This window comes from Typopeltis vanoorti, chromosome 2 (assembly GCF_054136105.1).
Source record: "Typopeltis vanoorti isolate ZY-2024b chromosome 2, IOZ_Tvanoo_1.0, whole genome shotgun sequence".
NCBI classification, from domain to species: domain Eukaryota; kingdom Metazoa; phylum Arthropoda; class Arachnida; order Uropygi; family Thelyphonidae; genus Typopeltis; species Typopeltis vanoorti.
Window position 1 is genome coordinate 97,170,107 of NC_143550.1, and position 23,978 is coordinate 97,194,084.

A 23,978-nucleotide genomic window follows, 5' to 3' on the forward strand; every position below is an offset into this window, starting at 1 on the left:
CAGAATCATTAAGAAAGAAGAGTAAGAAACAAAAGGTACACAATACTAGTATAAATGTACCAACATTTTTAATAATTCATGCTACAGGTGAAAAACCAATAGGGAAAATGTCACCCTTCTTTATTCAAAAGGGTTTAGAAGGACTTCCCAAAACTATTAAAAAATTGCGTTCTGGAGATGTCCTTGTGGAAACATTATGTCAGCCACATTCCGAGAAATTACCGAGAGCAACAACATTGGGTGGAATAAAAATTACAGTAACACCTCATAAAACACTCAATTCATGTAGAGGAGTGATATCAGATTGGGATCTCCTTGATGTTCCTGATGAGAGATATGTTCAGAACTTAAAGATCAAGGAGTGAGGGGTGTGAGGTGCATCCTGATACGTAGGGATGATCGCCTGGTTTCAACCAAGAACATCATCCTTACTTTTGATACACCTAAATCTCTAACATCTGTAAAAGCAGGATATCTCAGCTGTCCTGTTAGAATGTACATCCCTAACCCACTGAGATGCTCTAAATGTCAGAGATATGGACTTGCCCAAACTGTCTGTCATAGTTCTACTACCTGTGCCCAATATGGTAGTAAAGAACATGATAACAAATCTTGCTGTGCAAAAAAAGCTAAATATGTTAACTGTCAGGGCATCCAGCTTACTTTTATGCATGTCAGAAATGGAAAGATGAAAAAGAAATACAAAGAATGAAAACAGAGCAAAACATAACATATCAGGATGCAAAAAGAAAGCTAGCCACTATCACACCTGCTCTGAGATTCGCTTATGCTGAGAAGATAACAATTAAGAAAGTACCAACAGCAACTCAAATTTGTATGTCTGTTCCACAATACCTGCACCTTATGGTCGTGAGTGCTTCTCTGTTGAGCGCATCAATCACATGGCCTTACTCCAGAGACGGCTCCAAAAATGGTCCCACTCGACGAAAACCCACTTGTCAAAAAAATTATGGCAAAGATATCGCTTAAAGATAAACCACCAGACACTCCAACAGAATACATCGGTACCCACTGAAAGTAAACTAAACTTGCCAACTGACCCTAACACATCAGACGTATTGAATACCCTACCAGAGGAAGAGATGGACACTGGCTGTCCATATTTCCCCAAAACAATTGATAAATATAAATATGACAAAAGTAAGCCCTCAACTCCCGAAAACCAGGCGTCTATAAAATCAAAACAACAGGAAAATTTTTATAATGGAACTGTCGTGGATTTCACCAGAATATCGATGATATCGAGATTTTGTTGCAGAAACACACACCTTTCTGCTTCTGTCTACAAGAAACGTACTTAAGACCCAATGAGGACCCTACTTTTAGGAATTTCACTGTTGTACATAAGGACAAAACTGGAGGTGGTCCTGCTCATGGAGGAGTAGTTATCCTAGTGGGCAGTCATATTCCTTTCCATCATATCAGTAAATGTAAAATATCAGTAAAAGTCATTCACTTCAGCATGGTTAGATATCTAATGTTATATTATATTGGTGGGATTAGGCTAGAAGAAACTGATGAGGCTAGGGATCTTGGAGTGTTAATAGATAGGAAGTTGAAGTTTAGGGGCCATGTGGCAAAGATTGCAAACAACTCAAAAGATAATTGCAATGCTGAAACAAACGTTCACATGTAAAGATAAGAATGCTATTTTGCCTCTTTACAAGGCCTTGATAAGACCTCACTTGTATTATTGTGCGCAGATCTGGTCTCCTGGCTTCCACTGTGATTTTTATATTGGAGAGAGTACAAAGGAGTGTGTTAAAAATGATATCAGGATTGTGGAATACTGATTATGAAAACAGATTGAGAATTTGCAGACTGCAGACACTAGCAAACAAGAGAAAGAGGGGTGATATGATCAAGACTTACAAACATCTGAAAGGGTCATACAGGATTTCAATTGATGGAATTTTTCAATTTATTGAGGGTGGGGAAAGGACGGGAGAGCATCCTTGGAAGCTGAGAATGAAGGCTGCCAAGAAGGGTGTGAGGGTTAGATTTTTCTCTCAGAGGGTGGTGCGTGATTGGAATGAATTGCCATTGGATGTTGTGAGGTGCAGGTAGTGTGAATGAATTCAAGAATAAGTATGATAGCTGACGTGTGTAGTATGTGGCCTCCCTCGATAAGTCTCTGACTTCCTGGAGGTCTCTCTTAATAATAATAATAATATCCAACTTAATATTGCACTGGAAGCAGTAGCGATTCGTTTATCCGTGGGATTTCTTATTACAGCGTGTTCAATTTATTTACCACCAAGTGCTGAGTTAAATGAAATTGATCTTGATAACCTCATTTAGAAACTGCCTGAATCCATACTTTTGATGGGTGACTTTAATGGTCACAATACTCTGTGGGGTAATGCCAACACTAATAGACGAGGTCGAATCATTAAAAGAATCTTTGATAATAACCTCTCCCTTTTAAAATAATAAACTCGATACTTTCTTCCATATGCCTATCCGTTCATATTCTGCAATTGATCTTACAATCTACTCACCTTCCACTCTTCCACTGCTCATGTGGGACATTGAAGAAAATGTATATAGAAGTGATCACTTCCCTGTTCTTTGCACAATGTCTTCAAAGGAACCATGTTCACCCACACAGATACTTATATGAAAAATGGACCAGGTTGACCAGAACACTTTTTGTCTTGCAAAATTTAATGCTGATACCATCAGTCAAATATCTATCAATGAAGCAGTAAAGTATATAACAGAGTGCATTGTGCAGGCAGCAACAGCCTCCATCCCGAAAACATCATCTGGGCTTCCACTCTATCCAAAACCTTGATGGAACTCAGAATGTCAGACAGCCAAAAAAGACATATACAGAGCATGGAATATGTTTCAAAGATATCCCATCACATCAAACTTTATAGTTTTCAAATGTGCTTGAGCCAAAGCACGCTATGTGAGACGCCAGAGTCAAAAACAATCATGGATCCAATTTACTACATCAATTAATCAAATGACCAGTCCAGAAATTGTATGGGATAAAATCTGCAAAATGAAAGGCAGATATAAAACACATTGTCTACATTAGACCATAATGGAAGTGTTATTGCTGATCCCAAAACCATTGCAGACACTTGGGGGAGAAAATTTTGCCAGAATCTCAGAAACATCTTCATATCCTCCTGAATTTTTAACTCTGAAAGAGCAGCAAGAGAAACAAAGGCTAAATTTTTCTACCAATTTCTTGAACCATACAATCAGCCATTTATTAAAGAGGAACTAAAAAGAGCTCTCCTACTATCTCACCCTAGTGCAACAGGCCCCGATGACATCCATTAAGAAATGATAAAACATTTACCCAAATCTTCTATGGATCTCTCCTCTTATTATACAATAGAATACTTGCATAGGAAGAGTTTCCAAATTCTTGGGATAACTCAATTGTCACTGCTATCCCAAAACCAGGAAAAGATCCAACACAAGCAAATAATTATCGACCCATTGCTCTGACCAGCTGTCTTTGTAAAATACTAGAGAAAATGGTTAATGCCAGACTTCTCTGGTATTTAGAAAGCAAGTCTTCTCTCTAATATATAATCTTATAGACATCGTTCGACTTTAAACCATTTGGTTCGTTTAGAAACTTGTATAAAATATGCATTTCTGAAGCAAGAAAACCTTGTTTCAGTCTTTTTTTGACATGGAAAAAGCTTATGACACAGCCTGGAGATATGGCATATTAAAAGACCTCTATAACCTAGGTCTCAAAGGACACCTTCCTATCATTATTAAAATTTTTCTGTCTAGGCAAACTTTCCAAGTCAGAGTGGGAAGTATGCTATCTTGACCATATCATCAACTGTGACACTTTTCGCTATTAGAATGAACTCAATCACTGAACAGCTTCCTCCAACAGTAGACAACACTCTATATTTTGACGACTTCACAATTTACTATCACTCTCGTAACATAAGGGTAAATGAGAGAAGTTCAGCAAGCAATCGATCATGTTTCTCTGTGGGCTCTTAATAATGGGTTTAGGTTTTCAACAGAAAAAAGCGTCTGTGTACGCTTCTGTTGTAAATGCACTCCTTACTCAGACCCTGAATTAAGAATTCTACTAAGTGGGGTGCTGATCAAGCTTCATTGCTCCAACTTTACTGTTCACTTGTATGCTCAAAGCTGGATTCTCAAAGTTTGCTCAAAGTCTATGGTTCTGCAAGACAGAGTGACCTGCAATGGTTGGATTCCATCCATCATCAGGGTATACGGATAGCTACTGGTGCCTTTCACACATCACCCACTCAAAGTCTTTATGTTAAAGCAAACGAACCAGCTCTATCACTTAGACGGAAACAGTTGTCTCTTAATTATGCCCTAAAGATAAAGTCTCTCCCAAATCATCCTACAAGGACTAGTCTCTTTTCTCTACACTGGGAAGCTCAATACCACACACTTCAAACTGTCATACATCCTTTTGGTATGCGTGTTAAAGAGACTGTGGAAGCTGTTGGTATAAATGTTGACAACATTGTCTACACTAAGCCTAACAGCAACCCTCCATGGCAGGTTTGCATGCATCCTGCAACTTCTGACTATGTCAACTATAGAAGTCTCATGCACCATCATCTGTCTACCTCCAATTGTTTAATGCACACAGAGCAGCACACTGATTTCTTGCCTATCTATACTGATGGTTCAAAAACTAATACCTCTGTTGGTTGTGCTGCTGTGTTTCCTAATATTACTATCTCCGACCAGATTCCACCTGACTGCAGTAATTATACAGCAGAGTTACATGCCATTCAGCTTGCACTTATGTGTATAAAAGAAAACTGCTACCAAAAGTATATAATTTATACAGACTCATTGAGTCTTTACAAGCTATCTCCTCTCCTATGTATAACCCACATCCAGTACTTTATGAGGTGTTACACCTGTTTCACAAAATGAAAATCCTTAATTTTGATGTTCAGTTGTGTTGGATTCCCAGCCACATCGGAAGTAAGGGAAATGAGGCTGCAGATGCAGCTGCTAAATCAGCCTATATTTTCTCCATGTACTGTTTGACAGCACCATATACAGGCTACATACAGATTATAAGATCAAAGCTAATTGTTCAATGGCAGTCATCATGGCAGGAAGCATTAACAAACAAATAATATGACATTCTAGTCAACGTATAAAGAGAAGAGAGGAAGTCGTTCTTGCTAGGCTCTGCATAGGTTACAGTCATCTTACACATTCTTATTTACTGAGGGCTGATGACCCTCCCACGAGTGAAAAATGCAATACACATCTCACTATTTTTCATATTCTGGTGGAGTGCCAGCGCTTTGCACGAGAGGAATGAAATTCTTGCCTATTTGGCCAGACTATATACACTCAGGCAGATGCTGACAGATTGCATGATGTTTTTAAGTTTTTACAAATAATTAATTCATAATTAATTATTTTGACTGTAATTTTGTTTATATGTAAATACTGTATTGCTTCACTTAACTTTTGTATGTATATATATTACAAAATATGTAATATTTGTTGATGTGTTTGTGCAGAGGTTGAGTACTAATGTATATATTATTATTTTAATTTTTGGCAAATCATGTATTACTGTAGCCTTTGATCTTGTATATTTGTATAACCTTATTGTAATTTTGTTAATATGTAAATACCACATTGGCAAACATACTCTGACTCTTTATGTAATATATGACTCTTTATGTATTATTGTAGTAACACCTGTTATAATTTTTTCTATATGTAGATTCTGCATTCCTTGACTTGGTTTTGTACATGCATTTCATTTATTAACTTGCGTTGTGATCTATTTATGTATTGCTGTAAATGCTGCAGTAATTTTGTTTATATGTGGATACTGCGCAGTTTAACTTAATTTTTGTACATACATATTATTTACTAGTTTATTTTCGACTAATTACATATTGCTATAGGACACCTTGCATATTTATGTAACCTTGTAATTTTGTTTATATGTAGATACCACATTGCTAAATTTAATTTTTATGCATGCATATTGTATAATAATTCCTGTTTGCCTATACAGGTAGTCCTCGACTTACGACAGGATTACTTTCCAACCTCTCCATCGTAAGTCGATTCTGACGTAAGTCGAGGACTTTTGTTAATTCTTGATTTGTTTGATTTCTGTTATAATATTTTCATAAATTAGGATTCTATATAACTTAAAACGGTGAAAAATGTATAAACTTACATAAACATTTATAAATTATTTATTAGCACATACAAATACATAAATACAAAATTAAGAAAGAAAAATTTAAGAAAAAAATACATAAACACATATCAAAAATGGTGCACTTACTTTGATTTGAAATTCCTTTAAATATTAGTTAACATAAACAAAAAACTTATTAACAGTGTCTTTAATTAAACAGGTGAGTACCTGTCACTTATTTGGACGATATAGTATTTCTCGCGATCGGGAGTATGTATCTTTTTTAATCAGAAAATTGGTTAATGTTGTTTGTTGGGTTTTTTCTTTTTTTCTTCATATATTTTACGATAACATCTGACTGCTTCTCGAATTTGCTTTTCGACTTTGGCGAAGCGATCAGTGTCTTGATCCATATTTTCGAGTAGCTGAAGTTCTTGATTTAGTTTAGAAAATACTTCACCTAATCCTTTTACAATAAATTTTTTTTAATGATTTCTCTTCTTCATCTTCCTCATTATTCCTTTCTTCTTCTACAACTCTTTCGTTTTGGAAAATCGAGTCTTGATCAGTCAGTTCACCTTTTTCGTGATCTGCTAATTCTTCTATATCGGTAATATTTATCTCTAAATCCAGTTTTCTTGCAATTTCAATGATTTTTCACCAATCTGTTCTAACAAACTATGCTCATTGTACTCTTCATGTGTCTCCTGCAGTAGTAACTTTTTCCAAATTCCTTGCATACATTGTTCCGATACTTCCTTCCATGAAGTTCCAATGTTCTGGATACATTGGTTATTATCGTAATTTTTCCAAAAATCGTGTAATGTTATAGCATCATTGTCCATTACTGTTGTTGCTTGAGAAAATGTATTTTTCAGGTAATAAGTCTTGAATGTAGCAATCAAAACTTGATCCATAGGTTGAATCACAGCTGTTGTATTGTATCCTTCCATGAAGTTCCAATGTTCTGGATACATTGGTTAATATTGTAATTTTTCCAAAAATCGTGTAATGTTATAGCATCGTTGTCCATTGCTGTTGTTGCTTGAGAAAATGTAGTTTACAGGTAATAAGTCTTGAATGTAGCAATCAAAACTTGATCCATAGGTTGAATCACATGCTGTTGTATTGGGCGGTAGATACATCACATTTATATTTTCATTTAAATCGGCGATGTGAAGAGGATGTCCTGGAGCATTGTCAAGCAGCAACAGAATTTTAAAAGGAATGTTTTTTCCAAGACAGTTGGCACGTACTTCTGGAATAAAACAATTTAAGAACCAGTCTTTGAATAAAACAATTGTCATGCAAGCCTTAGGATTACTCCTGTAGTAAACCAGCAATTTATTCTTGTCAATGTTTTTCAAAGTTCTGGGGTTTTGTGAATGGTAAACAAGAAATGGTTTTAATTTAAAACTAGCAGCATTTCCTCCAAGAAGAAGCGTAATCCTATCTTTAAATGCCTTAAAACCAGGCGCCGATGTAGCTTCTCTGTGAATGTAAGTTCGTTCTTGCATTCTTTTCCAGAACAGTCTGGTTTCATCTACGTAAAAAAATCTGCTCTAGCAAATAGCGTTCATCTTTTATCATCTCTTTCAGATTTTTCTTGAAAATTTCGGCACTTTCAAAATCGGAACAGCAGCTTCTCCCGTTATTCGTATGTTATGTAAATCGGCTTTTGAATCGATAAAACCAACCTTTACTAGCGTTAAATGTATGCTCACCATATTAATCTTCTTATTGTTTCCTTAAATTGTCAAATAGGCTGCGTGCTTTTGTTTGAATCGTAAACAAACTGAGAGGAATATTCTTGTTGATTTGATCATCTATCCATATCATTAAAAGCTTCTCCATTTCATGAATTGGTCCTCTTTTTTTCGTTAAAATTGTACACTTCATATTAACTGCCTCCATTATTCTTGATTTATCTTTTATGATTGTTGAAACAGTTGAATGCGATAGTTTTTCTTCTCGTGCTATTTCACAGACTTTCTTTCCTTTGTCATATGCTTTAATGACCTTCATTTTAACATCTAAACTTAAAGCTTTCCTCACCTTTTTTATGTTGGAATTTTCATCAGTAGTTTTACTTCTCTTACTGGACATGATAGGGTTATGACAAGATACAAAAATTGCAACGAGAGAAAAACAAACACTTCGACTACTGATTAGCAACTAACGTGTCAAAGGCTATGATAAGTTAGAAGTAGATGAATTGTAGCAGTGGCTATTGCGTATTGGTGATAGTCTTTGCTTGTCAACTAATGGCGACGCTGCAATGCGTATACAAAAGCAATGTGATATATGTATGTATATGCTGGCGGCAAAGTTAAATTAGAGAATTTTTAATAATAATAATTTTGGCCGTCATAAGTTGAGGACTACCTGTACATATATGTACTGCTGTAAAATATTTGTTATAATTTTATCCATATGTAGATACTGCATCCCTTGGCTTGGTGTCTTGTACATGCATTTTGCTTATTAACTTGTACTGTTGACAATTTCTGTACTACTGTGACCTTTAACCTTGTGTGTGTGTTGTGCCCTCTGCAGCAATTCTGTTTACATGTAGATGCTGCTTTGTGGAACCTAATTTTTGTACAGGCATACTGTTTACAATTTTCTTTAACTGCTTATGTATAGTTGTAACCATAGTATGGCACAGTATGATCTTTGTAGTTTTTGTGCCAAATGAACTATATAAACCAAACCTAATTAATATGACAGGACAGTTAATCCTATCTGCAGTTAACCATGTCTGTTAACTGAAGGTATTCACTGGCCAGTTTGTCAGTCTTGTGCAATGAACAACCTTGCCACCTTTGTATAAGACTAGCTAACTTTGGGCGAAAAGCAATCATAAAAGTCGCTTGCATCCTGGACAGATTTTGAATCCAGGTCTTACCAAAGGGGAACCATCGTGAGTAAGCTCTGGAGGCCACTGAAAATAGATTCCAGAACATTTTTCAACCTTTGTGACATTTATCTGGTATAATCTTACAAAAAATTTTATTTAGCCATATTTACATATAGCTCAGCTTTCTTACATTTTCCTCTGTATTCTTTCAGAACATCTGCTGACTTACTTCCCAGAAACATTGAAATATGATTTCTTCTTTTCCAGGACTGCCACTTTTAACTACTTGAGTTGTCATTTTTCTCTCTTTGCAAACAACTGTACAATAATGCCTCCCTGAAAAAATTAGTCAGCATTTTCTTTAGATTATGTCAATGGATCAGAAAACCCAAACCTTTGGTTTGGGTTTACTGAAAGCCATTCAACTTTCATTCAGATTAAAATTTTCATAAATTTTTTTTCTTCTTCTTTTTCAATATGACAATCAAATCCTACCCTTAATACTATTTGAAATAACCTGTTTCCTGTTTGAAATGATCTGTATATCTTTTTGCCCTGAATAGCAAGTCTGGAAGTTATCTTCAGGATTTTGTTATTTGAGAGTGATACTTTCATCAGTAACATAAGATATTTCCTTGTTTCTTGTGTTCTCCTTATGTAAATCTTTATGTTGGAATATCAATGTTAATAATGATCAGTTATTCTGAACGGAAACAGAGTAGCCACTTAAAATTACCTTTGTTATTTTTTCCAAATTTTCCCAAACCGTTTTATACTGCCATGATTCATTTCCTACCATGCTGTTTAGATCTTCATCAATAACACCCCCCCCCCCTCCTTTATATCAGCTGTGCACTCTCTGATGACTTGAAAACTATCTACTTCTTCAATATAAGCAGAAATTTCTGTAGGACAACAGGCACAAAAAAAGTATCATTATCCAATTTCACATTATGAAATTATCAATGAGACTTACTTATGCCATTCATGAAAGGTTTAAGCCCATAGTACATTACATTAGTACTGTGAATGAGCTAAGATTTTTTTTTCTATTTTTTCATTAATTTTTATATTTTTTACAGTTTTATTGATTTTTTTTACATAGCTCAGAAACCCAGGGGCTCTAAAGACCAAACACGGAATTTTTTTCAAATGCTTTCAGGGCTTCAATAAGCAGGGTTGATGACCTTGCATGGGCAGGTGAAATTCATCTACCACCTAAAGAAAATTACAAACATCCATGATTCACACATGGATGTTCAAATAATCCTCAGCAGGATTCAAACCTGCAGGAACAGATATGCTAACCATCTTATAAAATTATAAAAATTTTGTTTGAAATTCAGATCCATCCAATACAGTTGTATTTCATTTGTGAAAATTTCTCATATCAGAACTAATTTTGATAGGATAAGATGTCTGTGTAAGCGTAGGTTGTTCTTGTTTCATAAAATTTGTGCAACTTCTGAAGATTGGCTAGATTAAAGAATGTCTGTCAATACATCATATTGACAGATTGATTTACCTTGATGGATGACCTGTGATTTCTGTCAGGATTTCTCCATGACTGCAGGTCATAAAGAGTCCAGCTATTCTGTCTTGGGCCTTTCTTCTCCATTTTCTTCTGACTTTCTTAATCATTGGGTCTTCCCACCTTACGGCTGGTCTTCCAGGTTTCCTTTTGGTATCTCTCGGATACCCGTTTGTTACTCTGGCTGTCCATCTGTTGTCTCTCATTCTAGTGAGATGTCTTGCCCATCTTCTTTTGCTGTTGTAGATTGCTTTACTACATCTTTGAGTCCAGACTTCTTCCTGATTTCTGTGTGTCTTACGTGGTCTATTTTATTTACATTGCACATTCTTCTTTCTATTGCATGCTGAGTTGTTATTAAACTTTGTTCTTCTTTTAAAGTTGTATTTCATGTTTCACTGCCGGTGTATCTTACGTGGTCTATTTTATTTACATTGCACATTCTTCTTTCTATTGCATGCTGAGTTGTTATTAAGCTTTGTTCTTTTTTTAAAGTTGTATTTCATGTTTCACTGCCATAAGTTAATGCTGGTAAGATGTGACCATTGAAAAGATGGACTCGTTTCTATTTCTATGTTTTGGTTGGTAATTGTTGATTTTATTTTGTTGAAGGCTATCCAAGCAGCTCTTTTTCTCCTTGCTATTTCATTTGATATGTCATTATTCATTTTTATGGACTGGCCGAGGTAGATGTAATCTTCAACTTTTTCAATGGTGTGGGGTTCTAGAGTGATTATATAATCTTTACAGTATTTGTTTTTCATTCATCTTGTTTTGTCCAGATGTATTTCCAATCCAATTTTTTGGCAGTTTTGTTATTCAGCATTGATTCTAAGAGTTTGGGTGAGTGAGATATTAATACCACATCATCGGCAAATAATAGGATATTTAACATTTAGCCATCAATGTTTATTCTACCTTTCATGTCAGTTTTTTGAATGATACTGTCCAGAGTAGATGTGAAGAAATTTTATCAGGGTGATAAGACATTGCCCTGACGTACTCTTCTACTCAAGTTAATTTTAATCAGGTGATATTTGTTGTGCCTTCTTTGTAGATATCTTTTATGAGTTGGATGTATACTTTCACAATGCCTAGTTCTATTAAAGCTTGGAATACCATGTTATGTTCAACAGTGTCAAGTGCCTTTTTAAAATCTATTAAAAGAAGACAAAGTGGAATCTGGTATTCACTGCATCTTTCTGTTAGCTGAGTAATAGTTTGAATGTGATCTATTGTCGAAAAGCCTTTTTTTGAAACTGGCCTGTTCTTTGCAGCTATTTTCTTTGATGGAGGTTTGTATTCTCTTTAGTATGACTCTAGTGAATATTTTATGTGTGTGTGTGTGTGTGTGTGCGCTAATAGACAGATGGGTCTGTAGTTGATATATTGACATAGCATGCAAAAAACAGGCATGTGTATGTATTTTTTTTTCGGTCCTCAAATGTCTTGCTATTTATCATTCTTGAAAAAGATGAAAACATTTTTATAACACTCATTATAAATTTCTTAAAGTTAATGTAATAATTTAACATTTTTAGAGTGTACATCTGTGTTTTTATAGGTTGTTCTTGTTTCATAAAACCTCTGCTATTTCTGAAGACTAACTAGATTAAAGCATGTTTGGCAATACGCCACACTGATACTGATATAGAATGCAAAAAAACTGGACACAGAAATTATGTCCTCATAATTTCTTTCTACTTATTTTTGAAAAAAAATGAAAATATTTTTATAATACTCATAAATATCTTAATAAATTAATGTAATACCTCAACATTTGTAGAGTTTAATTTCTCTTCCATTACTTGTTTGAGAATAGTTAATGCTGACTTTAATGCTTCTTGTAATGTCATAGCCTAAAGGAGAATAAAAATAAATATAAAAATTTGCCAGTTTATCAGTCAGTAACATAAAAAAAAGGAGAAAAACATAATCATGGTATCAATTCATGCTATTAATTTCAGTGCTTATTATCATTCAATATTTAAAATGATGACATACTTTGTGATAAGCTTCTTGAAGAGCTTGCTGTGCTCCTTCAGATCCAGATCCTATAGCCTTAGCATCATACTGGACATATGTACCTGAAGGATCCATATGATATCTATAAAATGAAGCAAATTATTAAATATTTAGTTTATATATATATATATATAGCATAGCATATTTTAAGATTGTCTTTTAAAGATAACTGTCATTCAGACATAAGAAAACACAGCAGCATGGTAAAAATTCTGATTTTAAGTAAACGTTTTGGATCAGAAAAAAAAAACAAGGAAGGTGAAAGTGGATCTATGATTAGGTGTGTGCTGGATGAGCAAATAATGAAAGCATTTTTCCAAAGTGCAGATTTGTGAAGGCTACAAAAAGTAGGTAGACCAAGTGAAAGATATGACTGAATTATATGGCACAAATGACTTGAAAGGAGGCAAGTACACATGAGAAAAAATATGAAAGAGTTGCTAAAAAAAAAAAAAATGTGTGGGCATGTTGCCAAGGTAACATGACTCAGCTAAGAAGGAGAGATGTGACTGTTAATGATGAAAAATGCATACTTCTCTGCAGAAGAAATGGAATACAGTATGATGATGTGTGGGGTGGTTCTAATGGTTGAAAGGATTTGGTGTTAGGTGTGTGGATAAAATGTGTTCTGTGAATAAGCAAATACGGTTAGTCAGAGAAGCTAGGCAAGGTAGGATATGATTGCATGTGAGCTGGGGCAGATATATCATAAAGTCTGAGATAATGACAATGACAGTACAGAAAGAATAACTGAAATCGGAAGGAACAGTTTGCCAGAACAGGAACAGAATGTGATAGTTATAACTATCACATTCTGGGAAGCACAGACATGTTGGATGAGTGGGAGAGTATTACAGACTACGTGTGTAGAGGCTTAAGTGCTGTCAGGACATCATGTTGGAGGCTTGATGGATTTTTTACAACACTCAAAAATAATTAAAATAGAATTTAATACTTCCTATATTTTGTCCTAGTCACTAGGACATCTACGGGGATTACAAAAACAATTAATGTAACATATGCACAAATAACAAACAATACTAAACCCAACCACGTGGGTGACACTAAAGTCCTATCTAGGTAGAGCGCCCTCTAAGGGCAGTAGTAGGTGGCCTGGAATGTAAGGTGGGAACTCTGGTGATGAGTGTTTCCCAAATCTTCGGAAGCTTAATGCAACCATATTTATTGAGATTTGGTTGGTTTTTGAGAGCTGCTGCTGCTGCTGCTTCTAAGAAAAGTCTCTCTTTCTTGAATTTGCTGTGGTGGAGCATGGTGGTTTTCTTCCATGATACTCTGTGGGTGGTGTCCAAAACATGGTCAGCCAAGCCTGAATGTGTTTGAAGATGTAAGACTTGTGTTCCTCTAGACGGATGGATGCTGATCTGCCTGTCTGTCCAAAGTACACCAGCTTACAGGAACAGGGTACTTTGTAAACTCCAGGCAGAGAGAGAGAGAGGAGGGAGCTGATCTTTCGTAGAACGGATAAGGGCAGCCAGTTTGCGGTGGGGCTTATATGCTGTGTGTAGATTGTACTGTTTTAGTATCTTGGCCATTTTTTCAGATGTGCCACGGATGTAGGGTATGGTGATGGCATTTTTAAAATATTGTTGACGAGAAGGAAGGGGAATGGGGGAGGAATTGATTATTTTTTTGGTACTGTGATTGCTGTAGCCATTGGAGAGGAAAGTGCTGTGTATGTGGTTAAGCTCATTAGTGAGGGCGGTTCCACTGGAACAAAGATTGTGGGCTCTCTTGGTAAGAGTTTTAATAATGCCATATTGTTGAGAGGGGTGGTGGTGGGAGAGTTTGTGAATGTATCTGCCTGTGTGTGTGGGTTTTCTGTATACGGTGAAGGTAAGTGTATTATTAGGCAGGCGTGTGACTAAGGTGTCTAGAAAGGGTAAACAATTGTTCTTTTCCTTTTCCATAGTGAACTGGATTCTTGGATGTAGACTATTGAGATGACTGAGGAAGGAGTCTAACGTGTCTGGGCCATGAGGCCAAATAGAGAACACATCATCTACATATCTTAGCCAGATAGAAGGTTTGAGTGGGGCTGAGTCTATGGCTGGTTTTTCGAAATCTTCCATATAGAAATTGGCAGGGGGGGGGGGGGGTGAGAGAGGGGGGGAAACCCATGGTAGTTCCCTCTATCTGCTTGTAGATTTTGTTGTTCCAAGAGAAATACCCAGAGTTAATGGCAAAGGAAAAGAGATCTAAGATGTCAGAGGGAAAAACGTTTTCTAAGAGAGATAAGGTGTCAATTAAGGGAATATTGGTAAACAAAGAGGAGATATCAAAGCTTACCAATATGTCTGTCTTCTTCAAGGTTAAATTTTCTGTGAGGGCTTTAAAGTTCATTGAGTTTTTTATATAGGAAGGGGACCTTCCGGTGAGGGGAATCAGAGAGTTGGCCAGCTGTTTAGATAGTCTATAGCAAGGTGCATTGGTAGCATCTACTATAGGCCTGAGTGGGGAATTGGGTTTGTGGATTTTTGGTAAACCGTATATTCGGTGGGGATGGGAGCGGAAAGGTTTAAGTTTTTTCGTGACATCAGGGGGCCAGGAAGATACTTTTTTGAGTAAAATTTTTAGTTTCTTAACTTGTGTTTTTGTGCGGTCGTGTTCTAGCGGGATGTAGGTAGCGCGATCGCAGAGGATAATGTTCATTTTACGATTATATTCACTGGTATTAAGAACGACTGTGGCATTACCCTTATCTGCTCGGGTGATGACGATACTTTTTTCTTTACGTAGTTTCAGGAGAGCCGTGCATTGGGCATATGATACATTACTTTTTGGCAGCGAAGAATGCGCAGGGATGTTGGCTATGTCAAGTGTGATGTTGTTAGCTATCTCTGACGGTAAGCGACCGATTCCACGTTCGATGTTCACCATTACGTCAAGCACCGGCACTTCCTTCGGAGCGACGGCAAAATTATGGCCAAGGCAAAGGGCGATTACGGCATCATCGTTGAGCCTTTTGGAAGAGAGCTTTATTACTGTCTGGAGCGGTTGAATTTGTGGTTGTGGTTTGTTTTTCACAAGGTTGCTAAATTTCTTGATGTGTTTATTTTTTATTTTTTGGAATTCTCTCTGTGCGGAAGTTTCCGAAATGCCAGAAAGAATCGACCAAAGTTCAGGGTTAAGAACGGTGGAGAGCTCTGAATGTAAGGAGCCAATGGCGGCGTTCGTCACTGCGAGGGAAGCACGTGTAGAGGCGATTTGCTTGCGGAGTAATGCCTGGCTGGCACGGTTATATATACGAAGTGCTTTTTTAGAATGGAAATTGATCTTCATTTTAACGTAGTTTGGTATCACTCTTGTGTCCCGACATCATTTTAAAAAGGCCAGCCTATTTAGTTGCCTAGATAGTCGTAGTTTTGACTTACTGTATTGCTTGGATTTGCATGCTAGTTCTTATCCATGGATGATTAGAATGTGTGTGTAGAGGCTTAAGTGCTGTGAGGACATCATGTTGGAGACTTAATGGATTTTTTACAACACTCAAAAAGAATTAAAATAGAATTTAATACTTCCTATATTTCGTCCTAGTCACTAGGACATCTATGGGGATTACAAAAACAATTAATGTAACATATGCACAAATAACAAACAATACTAAGCTCAACCACGTGGGTGACACTAAAGTCCTATCTAGGTAGAGCGCCCTCTAAGGGCGGTAGTAGGTGGCCTGGAATGTAAGGTGGGAACTCTGGTGATGAGTTTCCCTTCACCGTATACAGAAAACCCACACACACACAGGCAGATACATTCACAAACTCTCCCACCACCCATCTCAACAATATGGCATTATTAAAACTCTTACCAAGAGAGCCCACAATCTTTGTTCCAGTGGAACTGCCCTCACTAATGAGCTTAACCACATACACAGCACTTTCCTCTCCAATGGCTACAGCAATCACAGTATCAAAAAAATAATCAACTCCTCCCCCATTCCCCTTCCTTCTCGTCAACAAGATTTTAAAAATGCCATCACCATACCCTACATCCGTGGCACATCTGAAAAAATAGCCAAGATACTAAAACAGTACAATCTACACACAGCATATAAGCCCCACCGCAAACTGGCTACCCTTATCCGTTCTACGAAAGATCAGCTCCCTCCTCTCTCTCTCTGCCTGGAGTTTACAAAGTACCCTGTTCCTGTAAGCTGGCGTACTTTGGACAGACAGGCAGATCAGCATCCATCCGTCTAGAGGAACACAAGTCTTACATCTTCAAACACAACTATGGCTATTCAGGCTTGGCTGACCATGTTTTGGACACCACCCACAGAGTATCATGGAAGAAAACCACCATGCTCCACCACAGCAAATTCAAGAAAGAGAGACTTTTCTTAGAAGCAGCAGCAGCTCTCAAAAACCAACCAAATCTCAATAAATATGGTTGCATTAAGCTTCCGAAGATTTGGGAAACACTCATCACCAGAGTTCCCACCTTACATTCCAGGCCACCTACTATCTAGGTAGAGCGCCCTTAGAGGGCGCTCTACCTAGATAGGACTTTAGTGTCACCCACGTGGTTGGGCTTAGTACTGTTTGTTATTTGTGCATATGTTACATTAATTGTTTTTGTAATCCCTGTAGATGTCCTAGTGACTAGGACGAAATATAGGAAGTATTAAATTCTATTTTAATTCTTTTTGAGTGTTGTAAAAAATCCATTAAGCCTCCAACATGAAGTATTACAGACTGCAGAGTGATTAAAACCAAATAGAGCAGAAATTCCAAATGATGGTAGTGACAGTATGAGTAATACAGGCAATGGATTTGAGGCATTTTGGCATGAGAAAGAAATAACGGAGCAAATCATATTTGGACGAATGCCACAGGCTATACTATTCTAAAGAGCCTGGCCTGTGGATTGTGAAATGCATTGAAAGATAAATCTTAATCAATACAAACAAACGGTGCTGCCAGATTATGCATCTGCCACACCATTATGCTGCCATAAGCATAATGGTGTGGAGTAGGAAAGCACAGTTTTGTTTAGTGCCCACCAAGGCAGATGTGTCAAAGAAAAAGTGATATGAAAAAATAGGAAGTTATTATTTTGGATACAAAACTTTACCTTATTAAATGGTTTGATAACAGTCAAAGCAAGGCAATCATTGGAATGGTGCTACACCTCAACATGTCTCATTAAAGGAATTCAAGCAGAAGTTGTGAAAGATAGAAACTTATATTAAAAATCAAATTACGGATTTAGATATAAATGTGGAATGAAGTAAATTAGTTCACCAAACCTAGAGAACAGAATTAACTGTTATCATAAATTGTATGATGATAAAAAGAACCGGTCAACAAAAACAATCAGCCAAACGATGCTTGGCAAATATTTTTCTAGAAAGCAGTATATCTATTTTTCACTCATTTTGTAGCTCATTTTATATGATAATAAACGTTTTTAGCTTACTGACTTTTCATTATTCCTTATACACTGGTGCCAAAATATAAGGGCAAACACTCTTTTCGAAGATTACAACCACAAATTTAGAGACAAATCAGTTTGTGGCAATTTGTATAACTGCCAATTTCAAGTAGAAAGTGGGTACACATTCAAATTTTTAAATCGTATACAAATGGATCATGTGGGTCAACAAGATAAAAGGCAAAAGGCTGAACTAAGTGAATTGCATTTGAGGGAAGCTCTTTTCATAAAGGAATAAAGTTGCAAATTTGGATGTCTTGTAATATCTCAAAGATATCTCGATGATTTCATGTAGGAAAGAATTATTGGAAAGCTTGAAGAAGGCTGTAGAATTACTGATATTGCCAGAGTTTTGAATCTCACATAGTGTTGTATCCAGGCTGTGGAAAGTGTTTCAAACCAATGGAATGTGTTCCAGACATTTGCTAAGAGGTCACCCTCACACTACCGCGAAGACAGATTTTTGGATATAACAGCAAAATGCACTTGACCCACTAAGGCAGGTCCAGCTTGCAAGCCGGCTCCATTCAAAAAACAGGTACATGAATATCTTGACAAGATGTCTGTGACGAGTAGGCCTATACACCAAAAGGCCTATAGTCTGCATCCCTTTATTCACAGCTCATTGTACATTTTCAGTGGTGTTGTATCCATGAAAATTGGATAAGATACCAATGGGCTAATGTACTCTTTACAGATGAGTCATTTTAGTCTTTCCCCTGATTCTAGATGACACTTGATCTGGCATGAAAGTGTTACTGCTTATCACCATAAGAATTCTTGAAATAGATATGGCGGTGCTTGGGTCATGGTGTGGGGAGGCATTATGCTTAATGGATACATTGAGCTAAAAATCTGAAAAATGGGACTGTGCCTGGTGAACAATATTACACTGAAGCTCTTCGACGTCATGTTCGATTATTGTATGGTACTGTAGGCAAAGACTCCATTTTGCATTAATGTCAATACCACACTGTACACGAGCTGTGGAGATACTTCTGGAAACTGAGGATATTAATCAAATCGAGTGGCCAGCATGCCCCTCAGATCTCAACCCCATAAAATACATTTGGGATGCAATAGGGAGATGTATTGCTGCTTGAAATTCCCCCCCCAGAAAACAAACACGGTCTTATCCTTGTTATGAAGGAGGAGGAGTGGGCCAGTTTGACTCAAGAATTATTGAATTGCTTGGTGCCAAGTGTGGTATGACACTGTGAGAGCTGCATTGCAGTTTGGGGTGGACATATTCCATACTGAAGAGTCTTTCCACACAGTTTTCTGTAAGCACTGTACATTAATTCCTTAACTACGTCCTTAGGAAAGATAAAAATGTAGTTCAGCCTTGCATTTGGACACCAGTGTATTCTTCTCAATGTACACAGTTAAACACATTTTAAAAGGTATAATTAAATCTTCTAATGAATGTTCCAGAACATCATGCATGAATAAATTAGGATTTTTCCCACTGTTTTTAAACTTCAATATATGCAGTTTCAATATGCATGGTACACTCCTTGCATGTATTAACCTCATATATCGAGGTTTACATGTATATTGAACTATAAGATAGGTGATTATGACAAATTGAGAATGCAGCTTCAAGCAGTGTCTTGGCATGAAAACTGTATGGCAGAGGAATTAGTAGTGAATGAAGGACGCAATATCTGACTGCATGTCATGTTATGCATGGAGTCGAAAGAATGGCTGGCATGGGTGTTACAAGGATGAATAAGACTCAGACACAGCAGGAGCTGCATAAATAGAAAACGTGTACACTAATGACATTAACTTTTCAGGGAAAAGGTAACGGTGAAAAAGACAAAATAAGGCTAACTACTATTTGTAGTCTTATTTCATCTTTCTCACTGTAGCCATGACAAATATGAGAGGTTTTTTGCTATATGAGTAGTACAAAAAAGACAAAATGACCAACAGAAGAATAAACTTTGTAAATGCAGAGGGAAGGAAAGTAACAGGTGCTTTAGAAATAGTTGAATTCAGTGATCACTTCAGTATATATCCCTTTCAGACCAGTTAACTATCTGAGCTAGATGAAAGGACAGAAATGAATGAGTTTGTGCATGGAACACATACACAATTACTAATGACTGAAAGAAGGACAACATAATTTCTTTATACAAGGGTATAGCTAAGAGAGAAACAACCAATTATAAACCGATCAGTATCGGTGAAGGAACAGGTTTGCATAGACTAACCAGGATCTGCATTCAAAGGTGCCAACCTTTGAATGCAGATCCTGGATCACTAGAGGAGAGGCACAGCTTTGTTAAGAGTAGGCTTTGCTTTAGCAATTTACTCACATTTTATAATAGTGAATGTAGAATTAGATAATGGGAATGAATATGTATCATAATACTTATGAATTATGTAAAGCAAAATTCGATAGGATTCTACAACGGAGGTTATTATACAAACCCAAAGGGATGAGTATGCAAAACAGGCTTGTAACATGGAGAAGAGAATGGCTGATTAAGAGGCATACCATAATGCATGGAGGTGATGACCTGAAAATAAGTAGGGCAATCAGTGAAATATTATAGTTCTGTACTTGGGCCACTGTTGTTTACTTTATATAGCACTGACAATGGGGTTAGACCGGATAATAATATACAACTATATACATCATCAGCAAATACAAAGTATTTGCTGATGATGCAAAGTCAGGAATGGTGATAGGGATCATTTCCAATACAGAATAATGTAAGCTAAAGCTCAAAATATAGCTGTTGAGAGTAATGATAGGAAATACTGCATAACATTTGTTAGCATTCTGTTTTAAAACTAGAAAACAAAAGCAAAGAAGAAACTAGATGATATTTTTCTTCATGATACACAGTGATTTTAATTTTATATTTAAAATTAAATATACCAAAAACAGAAAAGTTAAAAGTCCACAAGAAACGTGTGTGTGTGGGGGGGGGGGGGGCAGCTTTCAAATATGTTAGTACAAAATAAATGCAAGCACACAGCTTGGCAAACTTGGTCTTTTGATATAAAGAGGGAAACAAAACTTGTGCATTCTACAGAAATGCAAACTACTGTACTCTGAACTTGGAGATAAGAGAGAGAGGCCCTAAAAGGGAACAATGTACTATAATTCCTAACACTTTTCCATGTAGGAACTCTGCATGGTAAAATGTTATCCATGGAATGAAGTTATATCTCATGTGTCAGCTGGCTAAACAAAGTTTTAAAATAAACATCGTGTATTTTCTGTTAAAGCAACAACAAATCTTTCTTAGATCTGCAAAAATTGATTTTTCTCAAATTTTAATGATGATGCAGCAATAAATAAAAGAACAAAAATGTTTATGCTAGTATCACATTCTAATTAATTACTTTTACTATTCCAACATTATTAATTCTGTCATTCAAGTCATCCTCCCATACACAAAAGAGTTCCATGTAAAATTGAAGTAGTGCAGTCGAAATTTTATATGCTACTGCATGCTAGTTTACCTTGAATTGTCCTTTCCTTTCAAAATCATGCATATAAAATACTTTTTCATTAGAAAAGGAATTAAAGCATGTCTGACTGTCAAACAATAATTTTACAAAAAATTATGGATAGAAAATTAACTTTTGAAATACAAAATAAGCTGTTATCCAAAAAAATTGATAACTTTTAATTAAATTTCAAATTAAAGAAATATTGTATATTAAACCATTTTTTTAAAAATTTAGTTTTAAGAGAACAATATCAACTTATGCCAGCTGTTCATCACTTTATTCCCTTTCTTTGTCACTATGAAAGGGAAATACAACTTTGTCACTTGCTTCACTATGAATCTTTAATCTGTTATCTCCGTAATTGTAAGTGACCAACTATAAAGTTGAATGACTAAGTTTTCAGCTTATTTTTGACTTTAGTGGGATGAGCTGCACATATTTAGTTCATTATGAAAATTTCAAATAAGTGACATTAATTTAAATGTTAATTTCGCATTTTCACTTTCATAATTTCACACTCTTCTAGTTCTCTTTTTTCTTAAAACGTTTTCCATTATTGGTTGAATCTGTACTTTTTCATGTTGCAGCTTTATGTATAGTTCCTACAAATCCCCTTTGGTTTAGTTCTCAAGGTAGGTATGATTTCCCACCATTTCCACTGTTTAGACCTCAAGTTACAGTTTTCTCCAAACTTATCACTCTTCAGAGTAAATTATGTTGTCTCGGCTATAATGTATACTGAATATTTAATAATCATTTCTTTCTTTTTTTTTTTTTTTTTTTTTTAGTTCTTTCTCAAGTAGCAGTGTGTACTGTGGAAGTCAAAATTCCACATGCTACTGGTTACTAGTTTATCTTGTAAGTTAGTCCTTACCTATTTAATGGTCAAAGCACTTCATAACTGCCAGCTACTAATACTTAAAACTATGTATTGGGAGGAAGTAATTATTTTTTATTTATTTATTTATTTTTAAATGTGGGAAAGGAGACTAATAAATTTTAACAAACACAAAAAAATTCTAAATTTAGAAAAAAGAAATCCTTAGTAGTACTGCACTACATATTTCAAACATTTTATGGGAGTGAAAAAAAAAAAAAGCTCAGGAGAAGGTAAGTGATGATCATAACAGCCCTATTAAAATGAAGTATGACTAACTAAATGCCAAACCTTCCTTTTGGGTAGTTATTTCCTGGAAAGAGGGATAGGCAATTTTATCTCATCTCATCTTCCTTTTCCCTTGTGGTGTCGAGGGTTTATTAATCATCAGACCTCAAACCGTTCACAGGATAAGGTGGTCAGCCCAACGCCCCGGGTGTACCCTATGTCCGTAGTGTTGAGTTCTCAAGAGAGAGAGAGAGAGGGGGGCAATTTTATTTTTTACTAAATTCACAATAGTGAACTTTGCACTATAGCAAACTATTTCTTTGCCTAGATGTTCACTACAGTGAGTGTCTTTTTTTTTTTTTATATTATTTTATTTATTTTTTTAAATTCAACTAGAATACAGAGGACATGCCTGCTGGACCTATTAGGTGGTAGATTTTATTACTAAATGAAACATAATCATGCTTACTGGAGGCCTAAACACACTGATGCTGATCATACTTGGAAGGAGGACATGTAATGGTGTGTATGTGAGAGGCACTGTCGAGACCATGTTATGGAATGGAGACTGAATTGGGCGAATGCACAAATTCGAATGAATTTGTGCATTCGAATATTTCTTGTCAGAGGATGCCAAATCTTAAATCTGAATTGTTTTAATGTTATATGGGTTAAGATTTCCTTGCAACACTATGAATCATTAATCTGTTATCTCCGCTGCATCCAGAATTCTGAAAACTAATCTGACTTCTATTTATCCTTGAAGCTTGATTTACTGCAATCCAGCTAGCCTAACAGTAAGGTCATCTTTCTTGGTGACTTTAATGTCCTCAACTCCAACTGGTTACCTCTTTCCAATTCTAGTGACAAGCTGAAAGAAAAGCTAAGATATATGCTGAAAGCAATGACCTAAACCAAATTATTCATCCTCCACACAGAATTTGTGATGGTCCCCTTCACTCACCAATACTCTGGATCTATTCTTAATTATGTCTCCTTGAGTACATTCTTGTAGTAACTGCTCTTTTTGTAATTCAGATCACAATCTCAATCCAAGTTTCATCATTTAATGGAATGCTCCCCCCCCCCATACTCAGTCATTCACAATCTCACATCCTTTGGGATAACAATAAATGCCAAGTGGAAAGATTTTCAATAGTTTTAATCCTCTTTTCCATATTACTGTTTTTGTTCTCCAGACCCAGATACTTGTGATCATGTCACAGAAATTATCCATATTGGAGTGAGGACCTTCATTCTCCACACTATTTAAAATTCCCACCCAATATCCAAATCATGGTTTTCCAAAAAATAAGTGTTCCACAACAGTTAAATACAGTTATCATAA

General features: G+C 36.1%; 1 protein-coding gene across 2 annotated transcripts in view; it reads right to left on the reverse strand.

Annotated features, from left to right (window-relative positions):
* The window catches only part of Prosalpha5 (proteasome alpha5 subunit), a 159,980-nt gene that overhangs the window by 25,783 nt on the left and 110,219 nt on the right, over nucleotides 1–23,978 (reverse strand). For both annotated transcript variants that reach the window (XM_090406961.1, XM_090406967.1), the window contains exons 7-8: nucleotides 12,577–12,679; nucleotides 12,345–12,431 (exon numbers count right to left, since the gene is read on the reverse strand). In XM_090406961.1, the coding sequence (XP_090263087.1) occupies nucleotides 12,345–12,431; nucleotides 12,577–12,679 (190 nt within the window). The remainder of the gene's footprint in view (nucleotides 1–12,344; nucleotides 12,432–12,576; nucleotides 12,680–23,978) is intronic.